We start from the raw sequence: 24,503 nt of genomic DNA on the forward strand, positions 1-24,503 counted from the left end.
GGACAAGGAAGGGCTGAAGACAAGCCTGTGGAGGACCAATGGGACTAGCCGGAGGGTGGAGAAAAGGCGGTGGAGTCGAGGGTCCAGATTTCCAGAGGACAAGGAAGGACCTCATCCTCACCTGCTTCTCATAGGAAATGGCTTCTTCCGTCATCTCTCCCCCTCTCCCCTTCCCACCCATTGTTCCCCCCGCACCCATCCCCCCTCCTCCACCTGATCTGTCTCCCCCACCCACCCACCCATTACCCGCCGCCTGGGGGGCTGGGGAAAGGGCGGAGGGCAACTGGGGATGGAGGTGCAGGCCGGCCCGCAGTGCAAAATAAAGTGACGGAGGTTTCACCTGCCTCAGCTGTAACGTGTTTTAATGACGTACAGTAGTGACCTGAACTGTCCTTAGCTACCGATGGTACCGCCCGCCCCCCACAAATACCCTCTCAATGATCCTCTATCTGCTTAGCTCTCAATGCTCTGCTGCTACATCTAAGTTTCTCCCCAGGATGTACACCCGAGGTGGGGGCAGCCTGCTGCATACCACATCCCCTGGCCATTTATGCCCTTGATGGGCATAGTCTGGAGGGTGGCAACATGGCGGTGGCACATGACTCAAGACATGCTGTTAGGGAGGGTGGACTCGGGAGAGCTCGTGATCACCGTCATCATCCCGTAGGGAGGTTCCGGGTGGGCCTCCAGTCCTTCCTCCTACCAATTGGTGCTCGTAGGGCCCTGGGGTCACCTCGGGACAGAGGGGCAGCTGGATTGAGCTCTGGATGCTCCTGCGTCATCTGGCTCTTCCAGCCGTGGCAGCTCCCCAATGTCTGCACAATGGTGTCGATGCCCTCAGTGATGCCCTTCTGTGAGTGGGCCATGCTCTGCTGTGCCTCCACCTACATCTGACAAATGGTCCTCAGTGACCGGGACATGTTCTGTAGCACCTTGGAAAGGTCCACCTGTATCAGGGACACATCTCCCAGCGACTCGGACATGCTCTCGAGAGACTCAGTCATGGACGTCACTGAATGAGCAATACCTTGGACACCATCATTTACACTACTGACATTGTGCTACAGGCTTTCCACTGTGGTCGCCAACCTAGCAGTGTTGCCCTCAGTGCCAAGCAGTGCCAGTGCAATCTCCTACATCCGTAACCTTTGCGACTCCTCCAGTTGACTCTGGTCCTGCTAGAGTGTCACTGACACCCCCTCTGAATCTCACAGCCACATCCTATCGACTGCATCAGCTCTGGCTAAAACCGGTCCAGAGGCTCAGGATCTGAGTGTGATGCAGCTGGGTCCTGGGGTCCAGCAGACTTCCAATTGCTGTCTCGCCCGGACGTTCTTGCCTCCACCCATGCGCATCTGCAACTGTGTGGTGCTCAGCGCATTGTGCCCACTAGCCTGTCCAGTACTTTTGCCCACCGAGGTGTGTGTCTTTGTGCTGATGGAGAGTGGGGATGACACGCGTGACGCATCGATGGTGGCATCCTTGGAGCTCTCCTCCAAGATAGTCTCTTGGGTGGGTGTGGGGGGGGGGGGGGGGGGGGGGGGGTGGACCAGCCCAGAGGGGCCGGCCCATTGGATGGAGAATGGACATGTGGTCAGGATCATTATCCTGGCATGAACAACTCACATTTGACCGGTCATTTGGGTGGGGGCCGATGGATAGACACCTCTGTGGTGTAGGCCAATTTTGATGTCGATGACCAATCTGTCCTCGGCCACCCCGCAATCTCCAGCGCCCGCTCCTCGTAATGGGTGAGGACTCTGATGTCCGGCATCTTGCCACCTGTCTGGGCCCTATTTTGTCTGTTGTGGGCCAACGTCTCCTGTGGAAACACAGAGGGAGCATTGTCGGTTGCACGCTTCATGCATTGCTGGTGGGCAGGTGGGTCATGGCAGGGGACAGGCAGGTTCACCACTGCTGGGCATTGGTGGGGTGTGATCGTGGATGCCACAGTGTGCTGGGGCACGTGCGCAGTATTATGCTCAGGGGGATGGTTAAGAGGTGCCAGGTGCAGGGTCATTGTTTAGGGGGGGGGATCTCTGGGGGTTGCAGGTGGGACCGGGACCAGGGAGCCGATGCCAACTCACCCGTGAAACCCGGTCGATGTTGAGTTTCTTGGGGCACTGGGTGGTAACATTTCCCAAGCTGACGCCCACTACCACTGCCACCTAGGCAGCACTGGCTGCCCTGTGTCTGACCCTCCTGGACCCTCATGGGAACATGGTATCCCGCCTGGATTCGACTGCATCCATCAGTCTGGCAATGTTGGCATCCCCGAATTGTGGAGCTGGTCTGTGTGGTGACATGGCTGCGTGGTGTCTGGGGTTAGCTTTGCGGGATTGGTTTAAGTGCTGCTCGCCTTCGTAGGGAGCTGCCAGGCACACTCCCGACAAATCAGCTGGTGGACAGTTATTTGTGGCGTGAAGCCCGTGGGGCATCATTAAGTGCCCGAATTAACATTAGATAACCGTGACGACCTCACCGGGTCGGCTGTCGGGAAATGTCCAGCATGTCCCGCTCGCTACCTCACTTAGAAACCTTTCCGTTAGATCACGCCCGTAATCTCTGATGGTTCCAATCACAATGTGTTTTTGTATGTTTGCAGATGGCAGTGGTGGATGGAATCCAAATGGTTGTAATAAAGTACAGAACAAATCCAACGAGACAATATGTGAATGTAACCATCTGACACACTTTGGAGTCTTATTGGTATGTAATTAAATTGAAAGATCCCCCAATCATGCAACAAGAGTCAGTCCTTGTCAGAACTGGACTGAGGTTAAATATATGCGAGATACCTGCAAGGTCAAAATTAGTTTGGGGCATAAAGTACTGATGCCCATTAAGGGCACCCAGGGGTAGGTGGGAGGTTGCAGTCAGATCAGCCATGATCTTATTGAATGGCGGAGCAGGTCGAAGGACCAGGTGACCGACTCCTGCTCCCACTTTGTAACACATATTTTTATTCTTTCTGTTCTTTGGAAGTGTAGTCATTGTTGTATGTCAGAAGGCAGTGAATTCTCACACAGCAATACCCCACAAACAGCAAATGATAATGACCAGACTGTTTTTACTGATTTTGGTTCCAAAAAGAGCATTTCTGTGGGGGGGGTTGCAGGCGGAGGGATACAAGGATCTCCGATTGTTTCCTTCAGCCTGGCTTTTTCTCCTCCACATCTGATAGTTTCTAAATCAAGGCTTGTCTGCTGGAGGGGCAGAAAATGAATGAAAGTCTCCATAGTCCCCAAGGACCATAGGTTACTCTCTTTGAGAGAGAGTTGACTGATGGCGATTTAACCTGAGAGTCACCACACCTCAGGTGAGGAGCAAGGTTGGGTGACCTCAGCCGATTTGGGAATTGAACGCATGCCGTTGACGTTGCTCGGCATCGCAACAAACCACCCATCCAGCCAACTGAGCTGCATGCGTCAATTCAGATATAGGCCGATTATACAAAGAAAGTTGTTGAAGTAATGAAGTATGTAATTTTCTTCTGGTCTGTTCAATCTAAACCCTTAGCCTTGGCTGTAGGTTTGATAAAACTCATCCATTAGAAACATCGGCAATCTGATCTGATATTTCAATAAAACTATAGATTACCTGCTGAAAATATTAAAAGACGCAGCAGGGTAGGATAAGAAGCAAGTAGCAGAATTGAGGAACTGAACCATCCCGACAAATATGAATGCAAACATGAGGCGGAATTCAGTGGACAAAGGTTTTAGCCCGCTTTTGGGTACGTTGACAGGCTCTTTCTCGGCAGTTGCAGTCTTTGTTTTGGACTTGGGTGTTGCTCCCCGCCAAGGCCACATTTAGAGAGATTTCCTGCTGGTGAGCTGATCTCGGCTTGACCCCTGGCAGTGCCAATCTGGGCATGTGGCAACCTTGGCACTGCCAGCCTGTCGCAACCAGGGTGCCAGGTTGACAATGTCAAGATGCCCAGGTGCCTGGGAGAGTGGCAGGTTATCACCTGGCCCTGTCCCCAACCACCTGGGGTTCTCTAATGCCCTGCGAGTCTCCCTGATGACTCATTCAAATATGCGGATCTGGATGGGGCTCTCCTGGGATCCCCTGGCGCACGGAATCGCTGAATCGCACCCATGAATTATTGATTGCATGAGTTAGGTTGGTACGTGGATTTGATGTTTTAATTCCCAAAAGCTACCTGGGAATTTTAATTTGCCTTGTAAATGGGGCTGTTTAGCACAGGGCTAAATCGTTGGCCTTGAAAGCAGACCAAGCAGGCCAGCAGCACGGTTCGATTCCCGTAACAGCCTCCCCGAACAGGCGCCGGAATGTGGTGACTAGGGGCTTTTCACAGTAACTTCATTTGAAGCCTACTCGTGACAATAAGCGATTTTCATTTTTTTTTTCAAATCACCTATTAAAGGCACCAGCTCATTCTGACTTTATAAATGAGCCATTATATTTCATACACACAACTTTCTAAATGTAAGAAAGAACATCACCCATATGTTAAATGCCGTATTTTGTCCAGCAGTCATACGCCTCCCGAGCTAAAGTAGAATTGACAACTCACCAGTGACAAACTCATAACATAGGTTCATTGTCTACTTCACTGATGTTTTAAATTGGCAAAGGTTACAATGCCGAACTCCTCGAGGCCAGTGTATCCAACTTATGTTCCATGTAATCCACTAATGGATTGGAAAGTTATGCAAGCTGTGAATCAGACACTTTGACATTTACTCCTGAATATCTTCCCATCCCTTGAAGCAGTCCAAGAACCATCACCTATAACTCTTCTTACCTCAGTGTGGGGTCGGCTTAGCTCAGTTGACTGGACTGTAGAGCTGGTTTGTGATGCAGAGCAAAGCCAGCAGCACAGATTCAATTGCTGTACCGGCTAAGGTTATTCATGAAGGCCCCATCTTCTCAATCTGGCCCCTTGCCTGAGGTGTGGTGACCCTCAGGTGAAATCACCACCAGTCAGCTCTCCCGCTCAAAAAGTAAAGCAGCCTCTAGTCATCTGGGACTATAGCCACTTTACACCTCGGTGTTACCACTGTATCTGTTCCAGGTGCCTAAAGCCAAACAAAATTACCATCCCTAACACATATATACTGTTACAGACAAGAGGTTACTTATTTTTAATTAGCACTGATTTCTCCATAAAAGGTGTTTTTGATTTCCCCCTTTCGAAGTGGTGGTGTATTTTCCTTCAGTTTTGGAGTGACCAGTCCTGTACTAATAATCCACAGCAAATTCGAGACAGGGTAAATCAGAGATTTACTTCACACACTCAAAATGCGAAGGGTTTGCAACACTCCCACTCTTTATATACATACAATAAAAGGGGAAAAAGGGAAATAAAGAGCGCAATATACCGGCCTCGTTGCGTCTGACGCGGGAAGCAACCGGGCTGGTAAATCTAGCGAGAGGCCTAATGAGAAGAGCTCGGAGAGCTCGGCTGGGCTCGTTTAGCACTGGTTTCCACAAACGTGGACCAGGCGTACCAGCCTTTGGGAGCGGGGTCTCCCAGGCGATCGGGGGCCCCTGGGTGGTCAGGTTCTGGGCACAGTGGTACCCTGAGCAGAGTGACACCCTTGATGTCACCCAGGCACCATGGCACTGCCAGCCTGGCACCTTAGCACTGCATGTAACTTAGTGTGCATGTACACCGGTCCCTTAAGATAATAGAGCGGGTGTATACATTGGTTAAGAATGCATATTGAATCCTTGCCTATATTAGCCGAGGCATAGAGTTTAAGTGCAGGGAGGTTTCGCTGGAATTGTATAAAATGTTTGTCGGGCCACTGCTAAGAATTTTGTGTGCAGTTCTGGAATCCACACTATAGGAGCGACGTGATAGCACTCGAATGGGTACAGAGGAGATTTACTAGGATGTTTCCTGGGCTGGTTTTAGTTCTGAAGAGAGATTGGATAGACTTGGGTTGTTTTCCTTGGAGCAGAGGAGACTGAGAGGGTACATGATTGAGATGTATAAAATTTTGAGGGGTATTGATAGGGTAGACAGGAAGAAACTTTCCACATGGTTGAGGGATCAATGACCAGGGGGCATTGATTTCAGGTGAGAGGCAGAGGTTTAGAGGGGATGTGGGGAAAAACATGTTTACCCAGAGGGTGGTAGAGTTTGGAACTCGCTGCTTGAAAGGGTTGTGGAGGCAGCGACCCTCATAACATTTAAGAAGTATTTAGATGTGCACTTGCAATCCCAGGGCATGCAAGGCTATGGGCTAAGTGCTGGAAAATAGGATTAGAATAGTTAAGTGTTTTTGTTTCACTGACACAAGTGCAATGCGCCAAAGGGCCTCTTCTGTGTTGTAGGACTCATGATTCTATTAGGGTTAGGAGGCCATGGTGGGGGGTCTAGAGATTGGGGCGTCACCTCTTCCTGAACTGGCAAGCGGAGCTCGTTATTGCAGGAAATGGGGCTAAGTGCGGCCTCAGCAGGGCGGTCCTCACCAAAGCCCAGAAATGATGCAGTGACCTGTTTAATAGCAGGGCCGTTCTCAGTGCTGCATCACCAGGAAACACCTGGCTAAACACACCCGCCACGGGACTCTGTTTGGATAAAGGATGTATATTCTTGACCTGGATTCTTGAGATGGGTTAATGCTTCATCCATTGATAGATTTACCGGAGGTTTCAAGGAGTTTGATTTCTGCAGTCACAGGGGGCATTCTTGCATCTTGAGAGAAGAAGAGGTTGCTATGGTTTTCTGAAAGCTTGAAATTCATTTTGTGTGAGTCATAGTCCTTGATGGCTTCAGCCATTCTGCAACCTTTGTCCATTACATTAAAAAGATAATAATTTTATAAAGTAGCCAGGTGGATGGAGACACATATATTTTCTTCTATGTCTTCTTGGCATGACAATAAGTTTATATCTACAGCATGGGCATGTACTTTAAAAGGATTAATTTAGGCTCCTCAAATTATACAAAGTATAGAATATTTGCATGTAAACAGCATTTTTAAACAATAACATGAATACCTGACAAATGTATTCAAATTTACAGAGTGAAATTCCATTTCTATCTTATACACACACATATATATTATGGGGGGGGGGGGGGGGGGGGGATTCTCTGAGGAGGTTACTCACCCCCCTGCCACCACTCAGCGTGCAGGCCGCTAGGTTCCCATTTTCCACGGCAATTCGCACCGGTGGGACTCTCAGCTGAAGGGCTGGGACTTCCCAGGAGGCAGGCGAATCAGACGGCCTGCCCATAAATTAGATTCAAATTCAGAATAATTAGCATATTTGCATGCCCCCACCAGGTCCGGCAGGATGGCCCCTGAGACTCACGATGGGTTTCACGACCAATGTGAAATTGGATTTTTGACTGACGGCAAATTCACCGGGCCATCAGGATACCTAACCTGACTGGCGGACCCAAAGAATCCCCCCAATATCTCTTTCAATGGCTCTGAGCCATACATAGCTTTATCGTGCTCTTGTGAAACACCTTGGGATGTTTCTTAAGATGAAGGTGAAATACAAATATATTTTCTGTGCCCCTCGTGCTGTGTTTCTCGGTGGTCTGCCTTTGGACAGTGACGGGATCCTCTAGTCCTGCCCCTGTCAATAGAATTTTCCATTCAACCAGCCTCCCACTGCCAGGAAGCCCGCTGCAGTTGTCCGGCGACAGGACCGGAACATTCCGCTGATGAACACAGCTGAAAAATTCCCCTGAAGGTGTTTTTTTATTATGTGTTGGCAAACGTGCAGCAGATTTCCAATTTCAGTAAGGTACTCAAAGAAAATCTGCTCACTTCTTGGAGGATAGTGGAGGAAGTGGAGGCTGGTTTAACACAGTGGGCTAAACTGCTGGCTTGTAATTCAGAACAAGGCCAGCAGCGCGGGTGCCATTCCCGTAACAGCCACCCTGAACAGGCGCCGGAATGTGGCGACTAGGGGCTTTTCACAGTAACTTCATTGAAGCCTACTTGTGACAATAAGTGATTATTATTATTATTAAGAGGTTGGAAGAGGGAAGCCAACTGGAGAGTCCTGGATGGAGGAGTTATTAGAAAGGCTTTTGCAGAAGTCATTTAGGTAAATATGTACAGAAGGGAAGAATTGTTCCCAGGAAGACTGAATGGACCATGTGAAATCTTCTGGTCCTACACTGTAGATGAAGAGGTTCAGAAGAATGAGAATCAATATTGGATATATCAGCAGATGAATAGTTTGCAGGCTGATAATCTATTCCACTCTTGAATGTTCGGTGGAGCTGTTAACTCGTTCAAAATAATGAGTTGATGTCTGCATTAAGACAATGCATCAGGGAATGTTAGATGAACAAACTAAGGGCGGGATTCTCTGACCCCCTGCCGGGTCAGAGAATCCCCGGGGGCCGGCGTGAATCCTGTCCCGCCACTCCAACGCTGACTGCCGTATTCTCTGGCAATTCTCCAGGCCCCGATGGGCCCAGCGGCCTTCGTTTCCAGGCCAGTCCCGCCGGTGTGAAATGGACATGGTCCATCACGGCGGGACCTGGCTTGTCGGCCGTCTAGCAGGGTCCTCGGGGGGGGGGGGGGGGGGGGGGGGGGCACAGGGGGATCCAGCTCCGGGGGACCCCCCCACGGTGGCTTGGCCCGTGATTGGAGCCCACTGATCTGTGGACGGGCCTGTGCTGTGGGGGCACTCTTTCCCTCCGTGCTGGCCTCTGTAGGGCTCCACCATGGCCGGCGTGGAGAAGAGCCCCCTCTCGCATGTGCAGGAACACGCCGGCCGGTCTGCGCATGTGCGGAACCACACCGGCGGTTCTGTGCATGCGCTAACTCGTGCCGGTCCTTTGGCACCGGTTGGCACGGCACCAACTCCTCCAGTGCCGGCCTAGCCCTCCGAAGTGCAGAGGATTCCACAACTTCCGGGCAGCCCAAGGCCGGAGTGGTTCGCGCCGCCATTGGCACTGGCATCGGGCCATCCGGCCAGTTGCAGGAGAATCCTGCCCTAAGTGTTTATCTACTAATATTGCCATTCCTTCACTGTCGCTGGGTCAAAATCCTGGAACTCCTTCCCTAACAGCACTGTGAGTGCATCAACACCACATGGACTACAATAGTTCAATAAGGCAGCTCCGCGCCAGCTTCTGAAGGGCAATTAGGGATGGGCAATGAATTCTGCTCTAGCTAGCGAGCAAACATTTCTTGAATTAATCCTAAAAATCTCTAATTGCGATTTCCAGGCTACGGAGTGTTAGTGAGCAGCATGGAGTTTTGCTGTTGCTAGATTTAATTAGATGAAGTAAAAGTTCCATTCGAGAAAACTCAGCTGTAACATTGATGAAACCTCATTTTGGACCACTAAGCTCTCTCGCTCTGTCACAGAATCATAGAGCCATAGAATCATACAGCACAGAAAAAGCCCTTCGGCCCATTGCTTCTGCACCAGTCAAAAACAACTACAACCATTCTAATCCCATTTTCCAGCACTTGCCTCATAGCCTTGTATGCCCTGAGATTGCAAGTGCACATCTAAGTACACCTTAAATGAGGCGTGGCACGGTGACACAGAGGTTAGCACTGCTGCCTCACGGCACCGAGGACCTGGGTTCGATCCCAGCCCTGGGTCACTTTTGGTGTGGAGTTTGCACGTTCTCCCCATGTCTGTGTGGGTCTCAGCCCACAAACTTAAAGATGTGCAGGGTAAGTGGATTGACCATGCTAAATTGCCCCTTAATTAGAAAAAATTGAATACTCTATTATTTTAAAAATGTTAAAAACATTTCAGGTAGTGAATTCCAAACTCCCACTACCCTCTCAGTAGAAAGTATTTTCCTCACATCTCTAAACATCCTGCTCCTTACCTTGAATCTATGCCCCTGGTTATTTCCCCTCCACCAAGGCAAATGTTTGTTCCTGTCCACTTGATCTATACCCCCCATGGTTTTATATATCCATTCATTGGCTAATGTAGGCAAGGATACCATTTGCCTTCTTAACCACTGAATCCACCTGCTCTGCTGTCTTTAGGAACCAGTGTACATGCACACCAAGGTCTGTATAATCTTCGGTGCTTCCCAGGGTCCTGCCCTTTATCATGTTCCCTAGCCTTGTTTGTCCTGCCCAAGTGCATCACCTCACACTTATCCGGATTGAATCCCATTTGCCACTGATCAACCCATCTGACCAGCCCGTCTATATCCTCCTGTAATCAAAGGCTATCCTCCTTACTATTTACCACCCAACAAATTTTTGTACCATCCCTAAAACGTACTGATCAACCCTCCTACATTCATATCTAAACCATTTATATAAACCACAAACAGCAAGGACCCCAACACTGATCCCTGCGGGGCCCCAATGGACACAGGCTCCCAGTCAGAAAACCACCCCTTGACCATCACCCTCTGCTTCCTGCCACTCAGTCAATTTTGGATCCAATTTGCCAATCTACCTTGGATCCCATGGGCTCTTACCTTTGCTATCAGTCTCTCGTGTGGGACCTTATCAAAGGCCTTGCTGAAGTCCAGGTAGACTACCTCAAATGCATTTCCCTCTTCTATACACTGGTCACCTCTTTGAAAAGTTCAATCAATTGATCAGACAGGGCCTGCCCTTCACAAAACCATGCTGACTGTTCTTGATTAATCCCTGCCTCTTCAAATGCAGATTAATTCTGTCTTCCAGAATTGCTTCCAGTAGTTCCCCCACCTCTGAGGTTAGACTGACTAGCCTGTAGTTTTCTGTTTTATCCCTTCCTCCTTTAAGGTACTGAATGAGTTGCTGGGCATTTCTAACATTCTGCTTATTTTTTAAGATTTCAAGCATTTCTATCATTTTTAATCGCCAATTTTGTTGTTTTTATAGAGTATTTCCAGAAATGCGACGATCGATCAAACCCAGAGCCGAATCCTCAGTTACATTACATATGTAGGTTGTGGCATTTCTTCGATTTGCTTGGCTATGACCCTGGTGACGTACCTGCTTTTTGAGTAAGTGGTTTATGTTTTGCTACAAACCTTCAAAAACGTATCTGCTGAGTGACTTCCTCCCTGAAACATCTCATTGCAGTGTGTAATATACTTTTATCAAATCATGTCTTACAAACTGTTTTACTTCTGTAATATGGCATGAGTTTATTTGTTGGTTTGGCTCCAGTGGTTATTCCAGAAGGATTGAAGTTAAATGCTTGTCTGGGAGACTAGTGAACTTTGTGAATGTTGTTGCAGCTGCACCCATATAACTGAATACAAGTGTATTCTGGAGCCGATGGTCGATAGGCTTTTAGAGGATAAAAGGTGAACCATTTTCATCAAGTATCTAACTCCTGTTCTGCTTTTGGAGCCACAGTATTGATCTGACTTGTCTAGTTAAACTGCTGGTCCATGGTGACCAGCAAATGTTGATGGTGGGAGAGTTGGAGAACTAGTTCCATTGTAGGTTGGGATATTTAGGAAATGGTCATTGTCTGGCACTCCTGTTGCATACATATTACATGCCACTTGTCAACCTAAGCTGTAATGTTGTTCAATATCCGTGGGTGAAAATCCCTTGCGATAGAGGGAAGGTCAATGATGAAGCAAGTGAAAGTAATTGGGCTGGGAATGCTTCCATGAGAAAGTTGAGTGGTGATTTTCTGCAACTGCCATGTACTCACTGCTGCTCTGAATTACGACTGTGCAGTGGTCACTGTACCATTGCGAATGTGGACTGACTTGGGTAGTGAGGATGAGGTTAAGGTAATTGCTCTTTGGTGTTGGTATATGGGCATTAGGTAAGGGCAAGAATTGAGTTTGACTGTAATGATCCACATGGTAAATACTTTGTTAACCCAGTACTCAATCTCGCTCATCTAGAATGGTAAGAAGTCATACTACACCATGTTAAAATCCAACAGGTTTGTTTCGAATCACTAGCTTTCGGAGCACTGCTCCTTTCTCAGATGAATGAAGTCCTCCGTTCAGTGAGGTGGTCACACCGCAGGTAAGGATTGAACAGACAGAGAGGGCATGGGTGACCATGACCACCAATGCGATCATTTTGACCCTGAACTCTTGTTAGGATTTGGTTTTGATCACTGAGGTTTTTTGTGTTCATGTCTTAAAACCATTTCAGCACTGAGCCTTGTGAAAAAAGAGTAGAGATAAGCAGGTAGCGCAGGATTCTCCTGTGGCCATCCCCTTTTCTAACAGATACCGTTTTGGATGCTCTTGGGGGGGATGACTGGACAGAAGAAAAAAGTGTGGCAGCCAAGTTAATGGCGCCATGGGTGGATCTGCTGCACAAAATGGAGGGGGAAGAATGGCAGGGGATTCAATTGTTAGGGGAACAGATAGGTGCTACTGTGGCCGTCAACATCACTATAGGATGGTGCCTCCCTGGTGCCAGAGTCTCGCTGAACAGCTGCAGGACATCCTGAAGGGGGACGGTGAAATAACAGCGGTCGTGGTATTTGTTGGGACCAATGACCTGGATAGAAAGAGGGATGAAGCCTTTCATCAATAATTCAGGGAGCTAGGCTATAGTCTAAAAAGCAAGACCTCTTGGGTTGTAAACTCTGGATTACAGCCAATGCCACGTGCTAGCGTGTATAGAAATAAGAGAATGGTGCAGATGAACCTGTGGCTTAAGAGTTGGTGCAGGAGGGAGGGTTTTAGATTCCTGGACCACTGGGACTGTTTCTGAGGAAGCTAGGAGCTGTACAAGGGGGACAGTCTACATCTGAACCAGAGCAGAACTAACATCCTTGTTAGTGGGTTTGCTGGTGCTGTTGGAAGGAGATTAAACTAATTCAGCAGGGGGAGGAGACGCAGACTGTAACCGGAATAGGTTACAGTATAACATAGAAAAGCAACCAGGCCAGAGGGAATACAGCGTTAATAGGTTTTAGGAGAGCAAGAGTAGGCTGAATGGCCTCCTTTAATGCCCGGAGTATTACAGGTAAAACGGATGAGTTAGGATTGAGGGTCGACACGTGGAATTATGATACAGTAGCCATCATGGAGATGTGGTTGAGGGAGGGGTAGGTTTGGCAGCTTCACATCCTGGGACACAGAATCTTCAGGAAGGACAGGGGAGGAGGCAAAAGAGGGGGAGGCATTGCACTATTAGTTAAGGAGTCAATTACTTCAATAAGGAGAGATGATATCTTAGAGGTGGCGTTAAATGAAGCTTTGTGGGTAGAGCTTATGAATAAAAAAGGGGCAGCCACATTGCGAGGTGTTTATTATAGACCCCCAGATAGTCCACGCGAAATTGAGGAGCAAATATGTGCACAAATATGTGTAAAAATAATAATAGGGTAATTCTAGTGGGTGAGAATCTAGAGCTGGGGGTCACTGTTTAAAAATACTGGATCACCCATTTAATACAGATGAGGAAAAAAAAATTTTGTCAGAAGGTTGTGAATCTCTGGAATTTTCTTCCTCAAAAGGCAGTGGAAGCAAAATCTTTGAATATTTTAAGGCAGAGTGAGATATATTCTTGATTAACAAGGAGGTGAAAGGCTATCAGGAGTTGGCGGAAATGTGGAGTTGAGGTTACAATCAGATCCACCATGATCTTATTGGTTGAATGGCGAAGCGAGCTCGAGGGGCCAAGTGGTATATCTCTGCACCTCATTTGTATGCTGGTAAAAAAAAAATTAAAACTTAAAAAATGAAAGAGAAAGGACTGAATGGGAAATCATTAAGACAGCATTTGATGCCAGCAGGATTTTATGGTCCCGCAAAAGTGTGTTGCGGAGGGAGTTAATTTAAACAGCCATGATTTCTCGTTTCACTGCTGAAAGGTGTTTTTGATTTTAGATTTCACCTTTTATATAAGGGTGGCATATTCTCTCTGAGGCACTATCAATTACGATGAGCCGAGAGTGGAGAGTAATCGAGGCTTTATAACGCAAAGATGTGGAGCCTCCTGCAGCTGCTGCCGAAATGGCTGAAGCTCGGAGAGCCCACACATTCATACTCCACCTACAGGGCGGAGCCAGCAGGCAGAGATCTGCCCCCATACCTGTAGTACAGGGGCCTTACCGTAAAACCCTCGTATGCAGTATACACAATACAACAGTGGTGACTACCACATTCACCCCTGACAAAAAAGAGTCCAGCGGGGATGGTGGAAATGATTTACATACAGATTGTTGGAAACTATTCACATACAGGTTGTTAAAAAATTTTTGAAAGAGTCTACAAATTTAGACATGCAGGCGCCTTGATCCGCCGTTGCGAGCGCCGCAGGTGTGTTGATGCCAGCGTTGGTTCGGTCGCCGGTGACTCCGGGAGTGTGTCGACCTCATCTTCATCCACAGGTGGGACCAAGGGGAGGGTGGATCGTCCTGGAGCTGGGGCTGTAGCGGGGTGCGCTGGGGGAAGGGAGGGTGGTGCCGGGGCAGAGGGGGGGAGGGGAAGTGCGGGGACCCAGCTGGTGCCATGTCCCAAAAGGAGACTGTGTCTTGGCAGCCGTCGGGGTATGCTACGTAGGCGTACTGCGGGTACGCGTGGAGTAACTGTACCCTCTCAACCAACAGGTCCGCCTTGTGTAGCCGTAAGTGCTTACGGAGGAGAACGGGTCCTGGAGCTGCCAGCCATGTCGGGAGCGAAACCCCGGATGTGGACTTCCTAGGGAAGGCAAAGAGACGTTCATGGGGAGTTTCGTTAGTCGCGGTACACAGGAGCGACCGAATGGAGTCGAGTGGGCATCGGGGAGGACCTCCTGCCAGCGGGAGGCCGGGAGATTTCTGAACCATAGGGCCAGCTGGACGGCCTTCCAGACCATCCCATTCTCCCGCTCCACCTGCCCGTTTCCCCAGGGGTCGTCCTGCTCGAGGCAATGCCCCTGTTGAGCAAGTACTGGCGCAGCTCATCGCTCATAAATGAGGATTCCCGGTCGCTGTGGACGTAGGTTGGGAAACCGAACAGAGCGAAGATGGTGTTAAGGGCTTTGATGACAGTGGCAGAAGTCATGTCAGGGCATGGGATGGCGAAGGGGAATCTCGAGCATTCGTCGACCACATTTTACACACAAAACGCTTGAAAACAGTCTCACCCCTTTCACCCCTTTTATATTCATGCAATAAAAGAGCTCTAAGAGAAAGAATGGGTGCTCAGGGCAAGATCACAATAATAGTATGAGGTATGATTTTACGTGAGTCCTGAATCTAGTGTTCAATGGTGTATTCCTTCAGACGGTAGTTAGTCTCGAAGGCACATGTTCCAATGTTCCAGCAGTTCCCAGTGCAGATGAGGGACAGAGTTCTTTCTGCTTCTACCTGCTTAATGGTAAGATGGTAAACAGCAACAGGCTGCTTGCCTGGAGTTCAGTTTCTCACTTCACCATGGCTTCTTGCTACAAATGTGTGCATTTAGTGCCTTCACCCCTGTCATCTCTCAACTCTTCCAGACAAATTGGCCGGAAATTTCCGACCCCCCGCAGGGTTGGGGAATCGCCCAGGGCTGGCATAAACCGCGACCCGCTGGGGCCGGAATTCCTTGCCACCCGGGAATCGGCGGGAGCGTGAATTGCGCCCTGCCGATCCGCGTGCCCACCGTGCGATACTCCGGCCCGTGATGGGCCAAAGTCCCGCTGCTGTCAGGCCTCTCCCGCCGACGTGGTTTAAACCACCTCTGTGCCGGCGGGATTGGCGGCGCGAGCGGGCCCCCGGGGTCCTGGGGGGGGGGGGGGGGGGGTGCGGAGCGATCGGGGCCCACCGATTGGCGGGCGGGCCAGTGCCGTGGGGGCACTCTGTTTCTTCCGCCGCCGCCACGGCCTCCACCATGGCGGAGGCAGAAGAGACCCCCTCCACCGTGCATGCGCCGGTGGTGATGTCAGCAGCCGCTGACGCTCCGGCGCATGCGCGGACTCCCGCCCACCAGCGAAGGCCTTTCGGCCAGCCCCGACGCCGGCCGGCATGGCGCCAAAGACCGTTGGCGCCAGTTTTGGTGCCAATCGGCAGAGCGGGAGTCACTCCAGCACGAGCCTAGCCCCTAAAGGTGAGGAGAATTCTGCACCTTTGGGGAGGCCCGACGCCGAAGTGGTTGGCGCCACTCCGCTCCGCCAGGTAGGGGAGAATTTCGCCCATTATATCTATTAACCTTCCCCAGCTTAATTAAACCATTTACACACAAACGTACACATACACACTTCTTCATTAAATAACATATTGTTCTCCAAAAATATTTAAAACTCGATCCTCATAAAACATAACAATCATATAAAACCTCGGGCCCGATTCTCCCATGCCGCGCCGTATGGGAGAATCACCGTTTGCGCCATTTTTTCCCGCGGCGCCGGTCCGATGCCGGCAGGCGATTCTCCGAGGAGCAGAGAATCGCCGTCATTTGTGGCGGCGCTTTTGGTGTGGCGCTGGTCGCAGGCCGCTGTCCACGGCCAGGCTGCCGATTCTCCGGCCTTGATGGGCCGAGCGGCCGCGTGGAAGCGGCAGAGTCCCACCGGCGCCGTTCACACCTAGTAGCTGCTGGTGGGAACTCTGCGCGAAGGGTTGTGGGGCGGCCTGTGGGATGGGGAAAAGTGCTTCTTCACCGGGGGGGGGGGGGGGGGGGGGGTCCTCCGATGGGTCTGGCACACGATCGGGGCCCACCGATCGGTGGGCTGGCCTCTCCAGCTCCGGCCCTACTTTATTACACAGCCGGCCCCTGAACCCCTACGCCATGTTGTGTCGGGGCTGGCACGCGGGTTGGCGCGGCCCTCATATTTGCAACACTCAGTCTCCATTTCGGAAAATCGCGCCCCTCATATTTGCAACAATAGTATCATTAAAGAAATGCTTTTGTGGATGGAAGTTGATTGACTCAAGTCACTGCCTTGTGATGCAGGACCTCAAATGAAGACATGGTTGATAAGCATTTCTTACATACTGAAGGATGCATGTAATAACTGACCTTTGTTAAGGGCCAGGGTTTAGAGAAACTCAAAGTGTATCATGGACTTCACCTGACCCACATATTTTAATAGAGTGTGGTATGGGGAGCACACGGCTTACTTTACAAGTAAGGTACAGCAGAAAAAGGACCGTGGTTTTTTAAAACAAAACAATGTTTATTCTGTGAACTCAAGTTAACCTTTTTAAAACAAACGGTGAAAATCTTAGCAATCCAGTAAGAATACAAAGAATAAAACACTAAGTAACCTGTACGCTGTCCTTTTATCATCCAAAAGACTTAAAAAACCTTCAAACAGGAGCACATTTGGGTTACATTTAATACTGAGACCTTTTTACAATTCTGAGTTTGCCAAATGATCCATAGACAGTCTTTGCGTGGCAGAGATCAACAGTTGTGCAGCTCACTGAAAGAACACAGACACACCTAAGCTCTTCTCAAACTGAAACTAAAAAAGCAGAAGTGGCGCTCAGCTCCACCCACACTTTGACATCACTCCAGTAACATGAGCAGCACTATTTCTTAAAGGTACATTTCTTAACACCCATTTCTTAAAGGGTACTCTCACATGACACCTTTCAACAACATAGAAATAAAGTTTGATTTGTTGGGCTATTATTTAACTACCTATTCAGTCTAGGGAGGCAGTGGTGTAATGGTGGTATTGTCACAGGACCTGTAATCCAGATATGAAAAATGAAAATCGCTTATTGTCACGAGTAGGCTTCAAATGAAGTTACTGTGAAAATCCCCTAGTCGCCACATTCCGGCGCCTGTTCGGGGAGGCTGTTAAGGGAATCGAACCATGCTGCTGGCTTGCTGTCAAAGCCAGCGATTTAGCCCTGTGCTAAACAGCTCCTGCAGAGTAATGCTCTGGGGGCCAAGGTTCGAATCCCACCATAGCATTTGGTGAAATTTGAATTAAATTTATAAATCTGGAATTAAGGGCAGGATTCTCCGACCCCCCCCCCCCCCCCCCCCCCCCCCGCCGCTGGGCCGGAGACGTGAATTCCGCCCCGCCTCCCTGGCGCCAGCTGACGGATTCTCCGGCGCCGGTTTTTCGGCGGGGGCTGGAATCGCGTCACACCGGTTGGGGGGGGGGGGGCAGTTGGCAGTGGCCCCCCCGTGACTCTCGCTCTGCGATGGGACAAGCGGCCGCCCGTTTTCGGCCAGTTCCGTCGGCGTAAATTAATCGAGGTCCTTACTGGTGGGACCTGGCCTGAGGAGTCCTTTGGGGGGGGGGATCTGGCCCCAGGGGGGTCCCCTAGGTGGCCAGGCCCGCGATAGGGGCCCACCGATCTGTGGGCCTGTACCGTGGGGGCACTCTTTCCCTCCGTGCCGGCCGCTGTAACGGTCCGCCATGGCCGGCGCGGAGAAGAACCCCCCCTGCGCATGCGCTGGGATCACGCCAGAACACTATTGCGCTCCCGCGCATGCGCCAACTGGCGCTGGCCAGCGGAGGCCCTTCGGCACCAGTTAGCACGGCGCCAACCCAGCCGGCCTAGCCCCTGAAGGTGCGAAGGATTCCGTACCTTGCGGGTGGCCCAATGCCGGAGTGGTTCACACCACTCCTCGGCGCCGGTACGGCCCACCTTGCCGGATAGTGGAGAATCCCGGCCTAAATGTCTAATGATGACCATGAAACCATTACTGATTGCAGTAAAAACCCATCTGGTTCACTAATGATGTTAGGGAAGGAAATCTGTCATCCTTATCTGGTCTGGTCTACAAGTGACTTTTAAATGCCTTCAGGGACAGGCGATACCCACAGCCAATGAATGAATTAAAAAAAATCAAACCACACAATGTGGATATGGGATCACAAGTGATTGAATGACTAACTTTTAATTACTAAATAACTTTTTTTTCAGAAAACTGCGCAAAGACTATCCGTCAAAAATTCTAATCAACCTTTGCACAGCCCTGCTGCTCCTCAATATGATGTTCCTCATTAATACCTGGATTTCTACCTATGGTATCGAGGGTCTGTGTATCACCGTGGCTGTCTTGCTCCATTATTTCCTGTTGGTTTCCTTCACCTGGATGAGCCTCGAGGCCCTCCACATGTACCTGTCTCTGGTTAAAGTCTTCAACACTTATGTGCACCGGTACATATTGAAGTTCTGCATTCTCGGTTGGGGTGAGTGAGCTTCGCAGTGTTCATGTACAGAATTAGCCACTGTTACACCGATGGTAAACACAACAGTCGCACGTGTGCCAGTGCAACCTCAGAGATGAAGGTGCATACTTTAATTTACGTGTGCATTATTTTGGGTCAAATGCAATCGGGGACATCTGACAAAGAGAGGCCCCGGCATTGAAAAGTTAATGTACCTCGGTGGCCATTCTGCAAGTGAGGATTGGCATGTTTTTTGCAAATGGGAGGCATCAATAGAGCTCCCACTTCAGTCTTCACTTGCTATCCACTTATTCATTTATGAATAGAGGGAATATTGCTGGATGACAATCAAACTTGAGAACATGACCAACAAATCACACTAACCCAGGTCTACTGACATCAATTATATCGCGAAGCAAAGATCAGCTAATCTTAGACGAGTGAATATTGAGCCACTATCTTTTCTTTTTGTCCAAATGGAAATTCTGTGAAATCTGAAACATTTAAACACTCTGACACCCCACCTTGCTTCCCTTTCCGATCTCATCTGCTATCTCCCTCCCACACTGCTGTTATCAATTAAACCCATGGAGGAAAAAGCCAATTGGTTTCTGGAATATTTCTTCAAATCTGTTGATTTCAAATGTTATTATTCAAATGCACATGTCAAGGTAGTAAAATATTAAACACGAGGTGAACTGCATGGTGCATTAAGTCAACAGGAGCTGCAGTATAACGGGGCGGCACATTGGCACAGTGGTTAGCACTGCCCCAGGATCCCAGGTTCAATTCCAGCCCCGTGTGACTGTGTGGAGTTTGCACTTTGTCCCTGTGTATGCGTTGGGCTTCCTCCGGGTGCTCCGGTTTCCTCCCACTGTCCAAAGATATGCAGGTTAGGTGGATTGGCCATGTTAAAATTGCCCCTTAGTGTCCAAAAAGTTAGGTGGGGTTACTGGATTGCGGGGATAGGGTGGAGGTGTGGGCTTAAGTAGTTGCTCTTTCCAAGGACCGGTGCAGACCCGATGGGTCGAATGGCCTCCTACTGCACAGTAAATTCTATGATTCTATAACTTTCAAAGATACAATGGTACCAGCGCACCACCGTTGTGACAATACTTACTGCTAATGCACTACAACTAATACCTCACTGACAGTGCATTCTAGTTCGAAACATAGAAAATAGGATCAGGATGAGGCCATTCAGTCTTTCAAACCTGCTCCGCCATTCATTGTGATCATGGCTGATCAACTAACTCAATAGCCTAATCGTGCTTTCCCCCATATCCTTTGATCCCCTTTGCCCCAAAATTCCAACTTTTCAAACTCACTCTAGCTGCGTTTCACTCCAGATGTGGTCTCTCCCACTGCTTATATGCAAACTCTCTGTGAGTACGCTTTCAATCCCCTTTATTAAATAGAGTTGGGATGGGCTGAGATGGCACACCAATTAAACTTAAAATGTATTTAATCAACACCTGTTGACTCCTAATCAAGCTTCAGGTGATTGACAGATACCTGGATGGACTACTACATTTATAAAAATGGAAATAGGGAAAGACTTACCAATTCAATTCCCACTCTGTTTCAAATTCCTGAATTTAAAACTCACACTAGCTGTGTCTCACTCTAGTTGTAGTTTCTCCCACTGCTCATACACAAAGTAGTACCTGTGCTCTACAAAAGATGCAGTAGTGCCAATGTTAAAGTGTTGATACGGCAGTACCATCAAGCAATACAGCTGATATAGTAGCTCCAGTACACAGTAGTGTTAATGCATTACAGCTGATACAATTCAGGTGAGTGTACTACTGTTGACACAATAGTTCCAGTGCTCGAATTCCACCACTTAAAATTAAGGGCTTCATCACGTTAAAAGATAGCATTTAACAAATATATTTGTTGATAGTGTTATGATCTCCAGAAGGACCAATAATTTGTTTAAAAAGGTATTCAAATATCCAGTGACTGTCTGAAATGACCATGTGACAGAATTTCAAGCTTTAAGGATTTTTTTGTAACAACCCAAATACTGAATAAACTATTTTTGTAGGCAACTTAACTGTTAGCACAACTTTCCATGGCACACAAATATAAAAACGAATATTCCGGAAAACTCCGCAGATCTAGCCGCACCTCTAAAGAGAGAAACAGAGTTCATGTTTTGAGTCCGTATGACTCTTGTTCAGAGCTCCACATGCAGTCATACCTTACTTTGTCCTTTAAGTAGGTTCCCTGGAAATAGTTAAGGGCTGGGTTCTCTGGCCTCCCAGTCATGTGTTTCGGCAGCAGGAGGCGGCACGCCATTCACTGGTGGTGGAATTCTCTGTTCCTGACACTGTCGATTGGAATTTGTATTGAAACCACCCCAATGCCATCGGGAAAACTACAGCCAGGGGTGAACTGCCAGTGGGACCAGAGAATCATCCCGCCAGCAGAGAATGGCTGGATAATTCCAGCCCAAAATTGTTCTCAGGATCTGCTGACCTGAAAACCGGGGTGGGGGAGGGGGCTCCGATGTGGCCTGGTCCGCGATCAGGGCTCAGCGTTCGGCAAGCTGGTCTCTCTGGCTGGCCTTCTTTCTTCCACGCAGGCCCCTGAAGCCCTGCGCCATGTTGCATCAGGGCCGGCGCGTTGAAGGAAACCACAGCGCATGCGCATATTGGCGTCGGTGACACTGCGCATGCGCGGATCCCGTGCCGCCCTGTTGACGCCGGGATCAGCAGCTGGAGTGGCGTGAACTGCTCCAGTGCCGTGCTGGCCCCCTGTAGAGGCCAGAATTGCTGATCCAGAGGCCGTGTCGATGCCGTCGAGAAACGCGACGGCGTTTCCGACGGCGTCAACACTTAGCCTCAGGATCACAGAATCCCCCCTTTCTCAAGGAAAAGCTAGGCAAATCTTCGAGTCTTGTTTAAATCCTCATACATTTGGTCTTTTCAATCTGAGCATGAGTTCCGTCTTTTCAATCTGAGCTCCCGCTGGCATGCTGCAGGGTGAACAAGAGAGACTTGTTGCCTCTATCCCTGCTCTCCTATTATTGCATTTTTGCAGACTGACCCTATGTGTGTGGTTCAGTAATATTTTCCAGAAAATTTGTGACCAAATCCTACAATAAATATCTCTGGACTTTTCCTCTCTCAAAATTTATCTCCATGGCAATATGAATCACATGCACCTTGTATCGAAATACAAATGCTAATTAGCTATCCTTTAGACTCCCAACTTCATTCTATCTTGAAATTAAATAAACAGTTTAATAGAAAGTATAAAAATTTACAAAACCTGGCATTCCTAACACCACCCTGGGTCTTGGACACTTGTCAATCCACCATCAACAGAGATTATTTTATTATTTTCTACAGGTGTGAACACCTTGAACCTTCTTCCCTGTAAAACAACCTGGGTCCTCCACTTTAATTGCTGATAACCAAGCTACCTGGGTTTGCTGTCAGTAGAATTCAGAAAAGGTCACATATCCCCGTTCATTCTTCCATTTTAATCCTTAATTAAAGACAGTCACAAAACATAATAGTCCTATAAAACCTCACATTTGTAACAATAGCATCACATTTAGAGAAATACTTTTGCAAGTGGGGGTGGATTGACCCAACAGACTGCCTTTAGTTTTATGGTGCAGGACCTCAAGTAGTACTGTGTTCAATGCATTATTCTTGGTTTATTTCAGTACTGTTTAGTAATAGAATTGATGCTGAAGTACCCAGGCCTAAATTGCTGCTGCACAGGTGACATATCATACTAATAGCATTCTTCTTCCTGTCTGAAATAGGCATTCCCATTGTGGTGGTAGCCATTATAGTCGGCAGTAATCCAAGAAACTATGGATTGGGAAAATATGACAAAGGCACCAATAGCAGTCTGGATGCATTGTAAGTAGGCATGCTGGAGGAAGGCTGTTGCTGTCAACCAGATCACATTCTGTTCTACTGCTGTTCATTTGTGTCTTTACATTTCAGATAAATAGCAAAGCAAATATTATTTATGCCCATTCACTATGCTCTCTTTTGTGAAGGGTTCCCTCAGTACCCAAATACAGTGAAATCATGAACGCATTTTCTAATAGAGTTATAATAGAGGGCAGCACGGTAGCATGGTGGTTAGCATAAATGCTTCACAGCTCCAGGGTCCCAGGTTCGGTTCCCGGCTGGGTCACTGTCTGTGTGGAGTCTGCACGTCCTCCCCGTGTGTGCGTGGGTTTCCTCCGGGTGCTCCGGTTTCCTCCCACAGTCCAAAGATGTGCGGGTTAGGTGGATTGGCCATGCTAAATTGCCCGTAGTGTCCTAAAAAGTAAGGTTAAGGGGGGGTTGTTGGGTTACGGGTAGAGGGTGGATACGTGGGTTTGAGTAGGGTGATCATTGCTCGGCACAACATCGAGGGCCGAAGGGCCTGTTCTGTGCTGTACTGTTCTATGTTCTATGTTCTATTTACAACCTTGTAACATGTGAAACATGGCAGAAAGTGTCCCGTTTAGGTTGTTATTATTCATTTTATTTGTTAGTAAGGACATGGAAATCTTTCACAACATGGAAATCTGGACCAACTAGTCCAGTATATAATCAGATTCATCATTGTAAACATTTTGTATGATAAAAAATGTATCTTATAATTAGCGGAGAAAAATATAATTCTATTCCCCTTCTCTCCCCCAATTTATTTGTGATTGGGTGAAGGAACTTGGTGCAGGGAATATAAATTGTAATGATTTACCCCAATAACATGCTTTAACCACCCTCAGAATAGTTCTAGTGAAGAGCTTTGAGTAACAGGAATATATATGGCTTTGTGAGGGGCAAATCATGCCTCACAAGCCTCATTGAATTCTTTGGGGATGTGACGAGACACATTGATGAAGGTTGGGCAGTGGATGTGGTATATATGGATTTCAGTAAGGCATTTGATAAGGTTCCCCATGGTAGTCTCATTCAGAAAGTTAGGGGGCATGGGATACAGGGAAATTTGGCTGTCTGGGTACAGAATTGGCTGGCTGAAAGAAGACAGCGAATGGTAGTGGATGTTAAGTATTCCGCCTGGAAGTCAGTGACCAGTGGTGTCCCGCAAGGATCTGTTCTGGAACCTCTGCTCTTTGTGGTTTTTATAAATGACTTGGATGAGGAAGTGGAAGGGTGGGTTAGTAAGTTTGCCGATGACGCGAAGGTTGAGGGAGTTGTAGATAGTGTTGAGGGTTGTTGCAGGTTACAACAGGACATTGTCAGGATGCAGAGCTGGGCTGAGAAGTGGCAGATGGAGTTCAACCTTGATAAATGTGAAGTGATTCATTTTGGAAGGTTGAATTTGAATGCTGAATACAGGGTTAAAGGCAGGATTCTTGGAAGTGTGGAGGAACAGGGGGATCTTGGGGTCCACGTACATAGATCCCTCAAAGTTGCCACCCGGGTTGATAGGGTTGTTAAAAAGGCTGATGGTGTGTTGGCTTTCATTAACAGTGGGATTGAGTTTAAGAGCCGTGAGGTTTTGCTGCAGCTTTATAAAACTCTAGTTAGACCACACTTGGAATATTGTATCCAGTTCTGGTCG

General features: G+C 48.5%; 1 protein-coding gene across 1 annotated transcript in view; it reads left to right on the top strand.

Annotated features, from left to right (window-relative positions):
* Nucleotides 1–24,503, top strand: part of LOC119969209 (adhesion G-protein coupled receptor G2-like) — a 280,716-nt gene that overhangs the window by 237,590 nt on the left and 18,623 nt on the right. Inside the window, exons 56-59 of the mRNA XM_038802509.1 lie at nt 2,606–2,709; nt 10,803–10,927; nt 18,706–18,974; nt 22,738–22,837. Of these exons, the coding sequence (XP_038658437.1) occupies nt 2,606–2,709; nt 10,803–10,927; nt 18,706–18,974; nt 22,738–22,837 (598 nt within the window). The remainder of the gene's footprint in view (nt 1–2,605; nt 2,710–10,802; nt 10,928–18,705; nt 18,975–22,737; nt 22,838–24,503) is intronic.

This window comes from Scyliorhinus canicula, chromosome 7 (genome assembly GCF_902713615.1).
Source record: "Scyliorhinus canicula chromosome 7, sScyCan1.1, whole genome shotgun sequence".
In the NCBI taxonomy this organism is placed as follows: domain Eukaryota; kingdom Metazoa; phylum Chordata; class Chondrichthyes; order Carcharhiniformes; family Scyliorhinidae; genus Scyliorhinus; species Scyliorhinus canicula.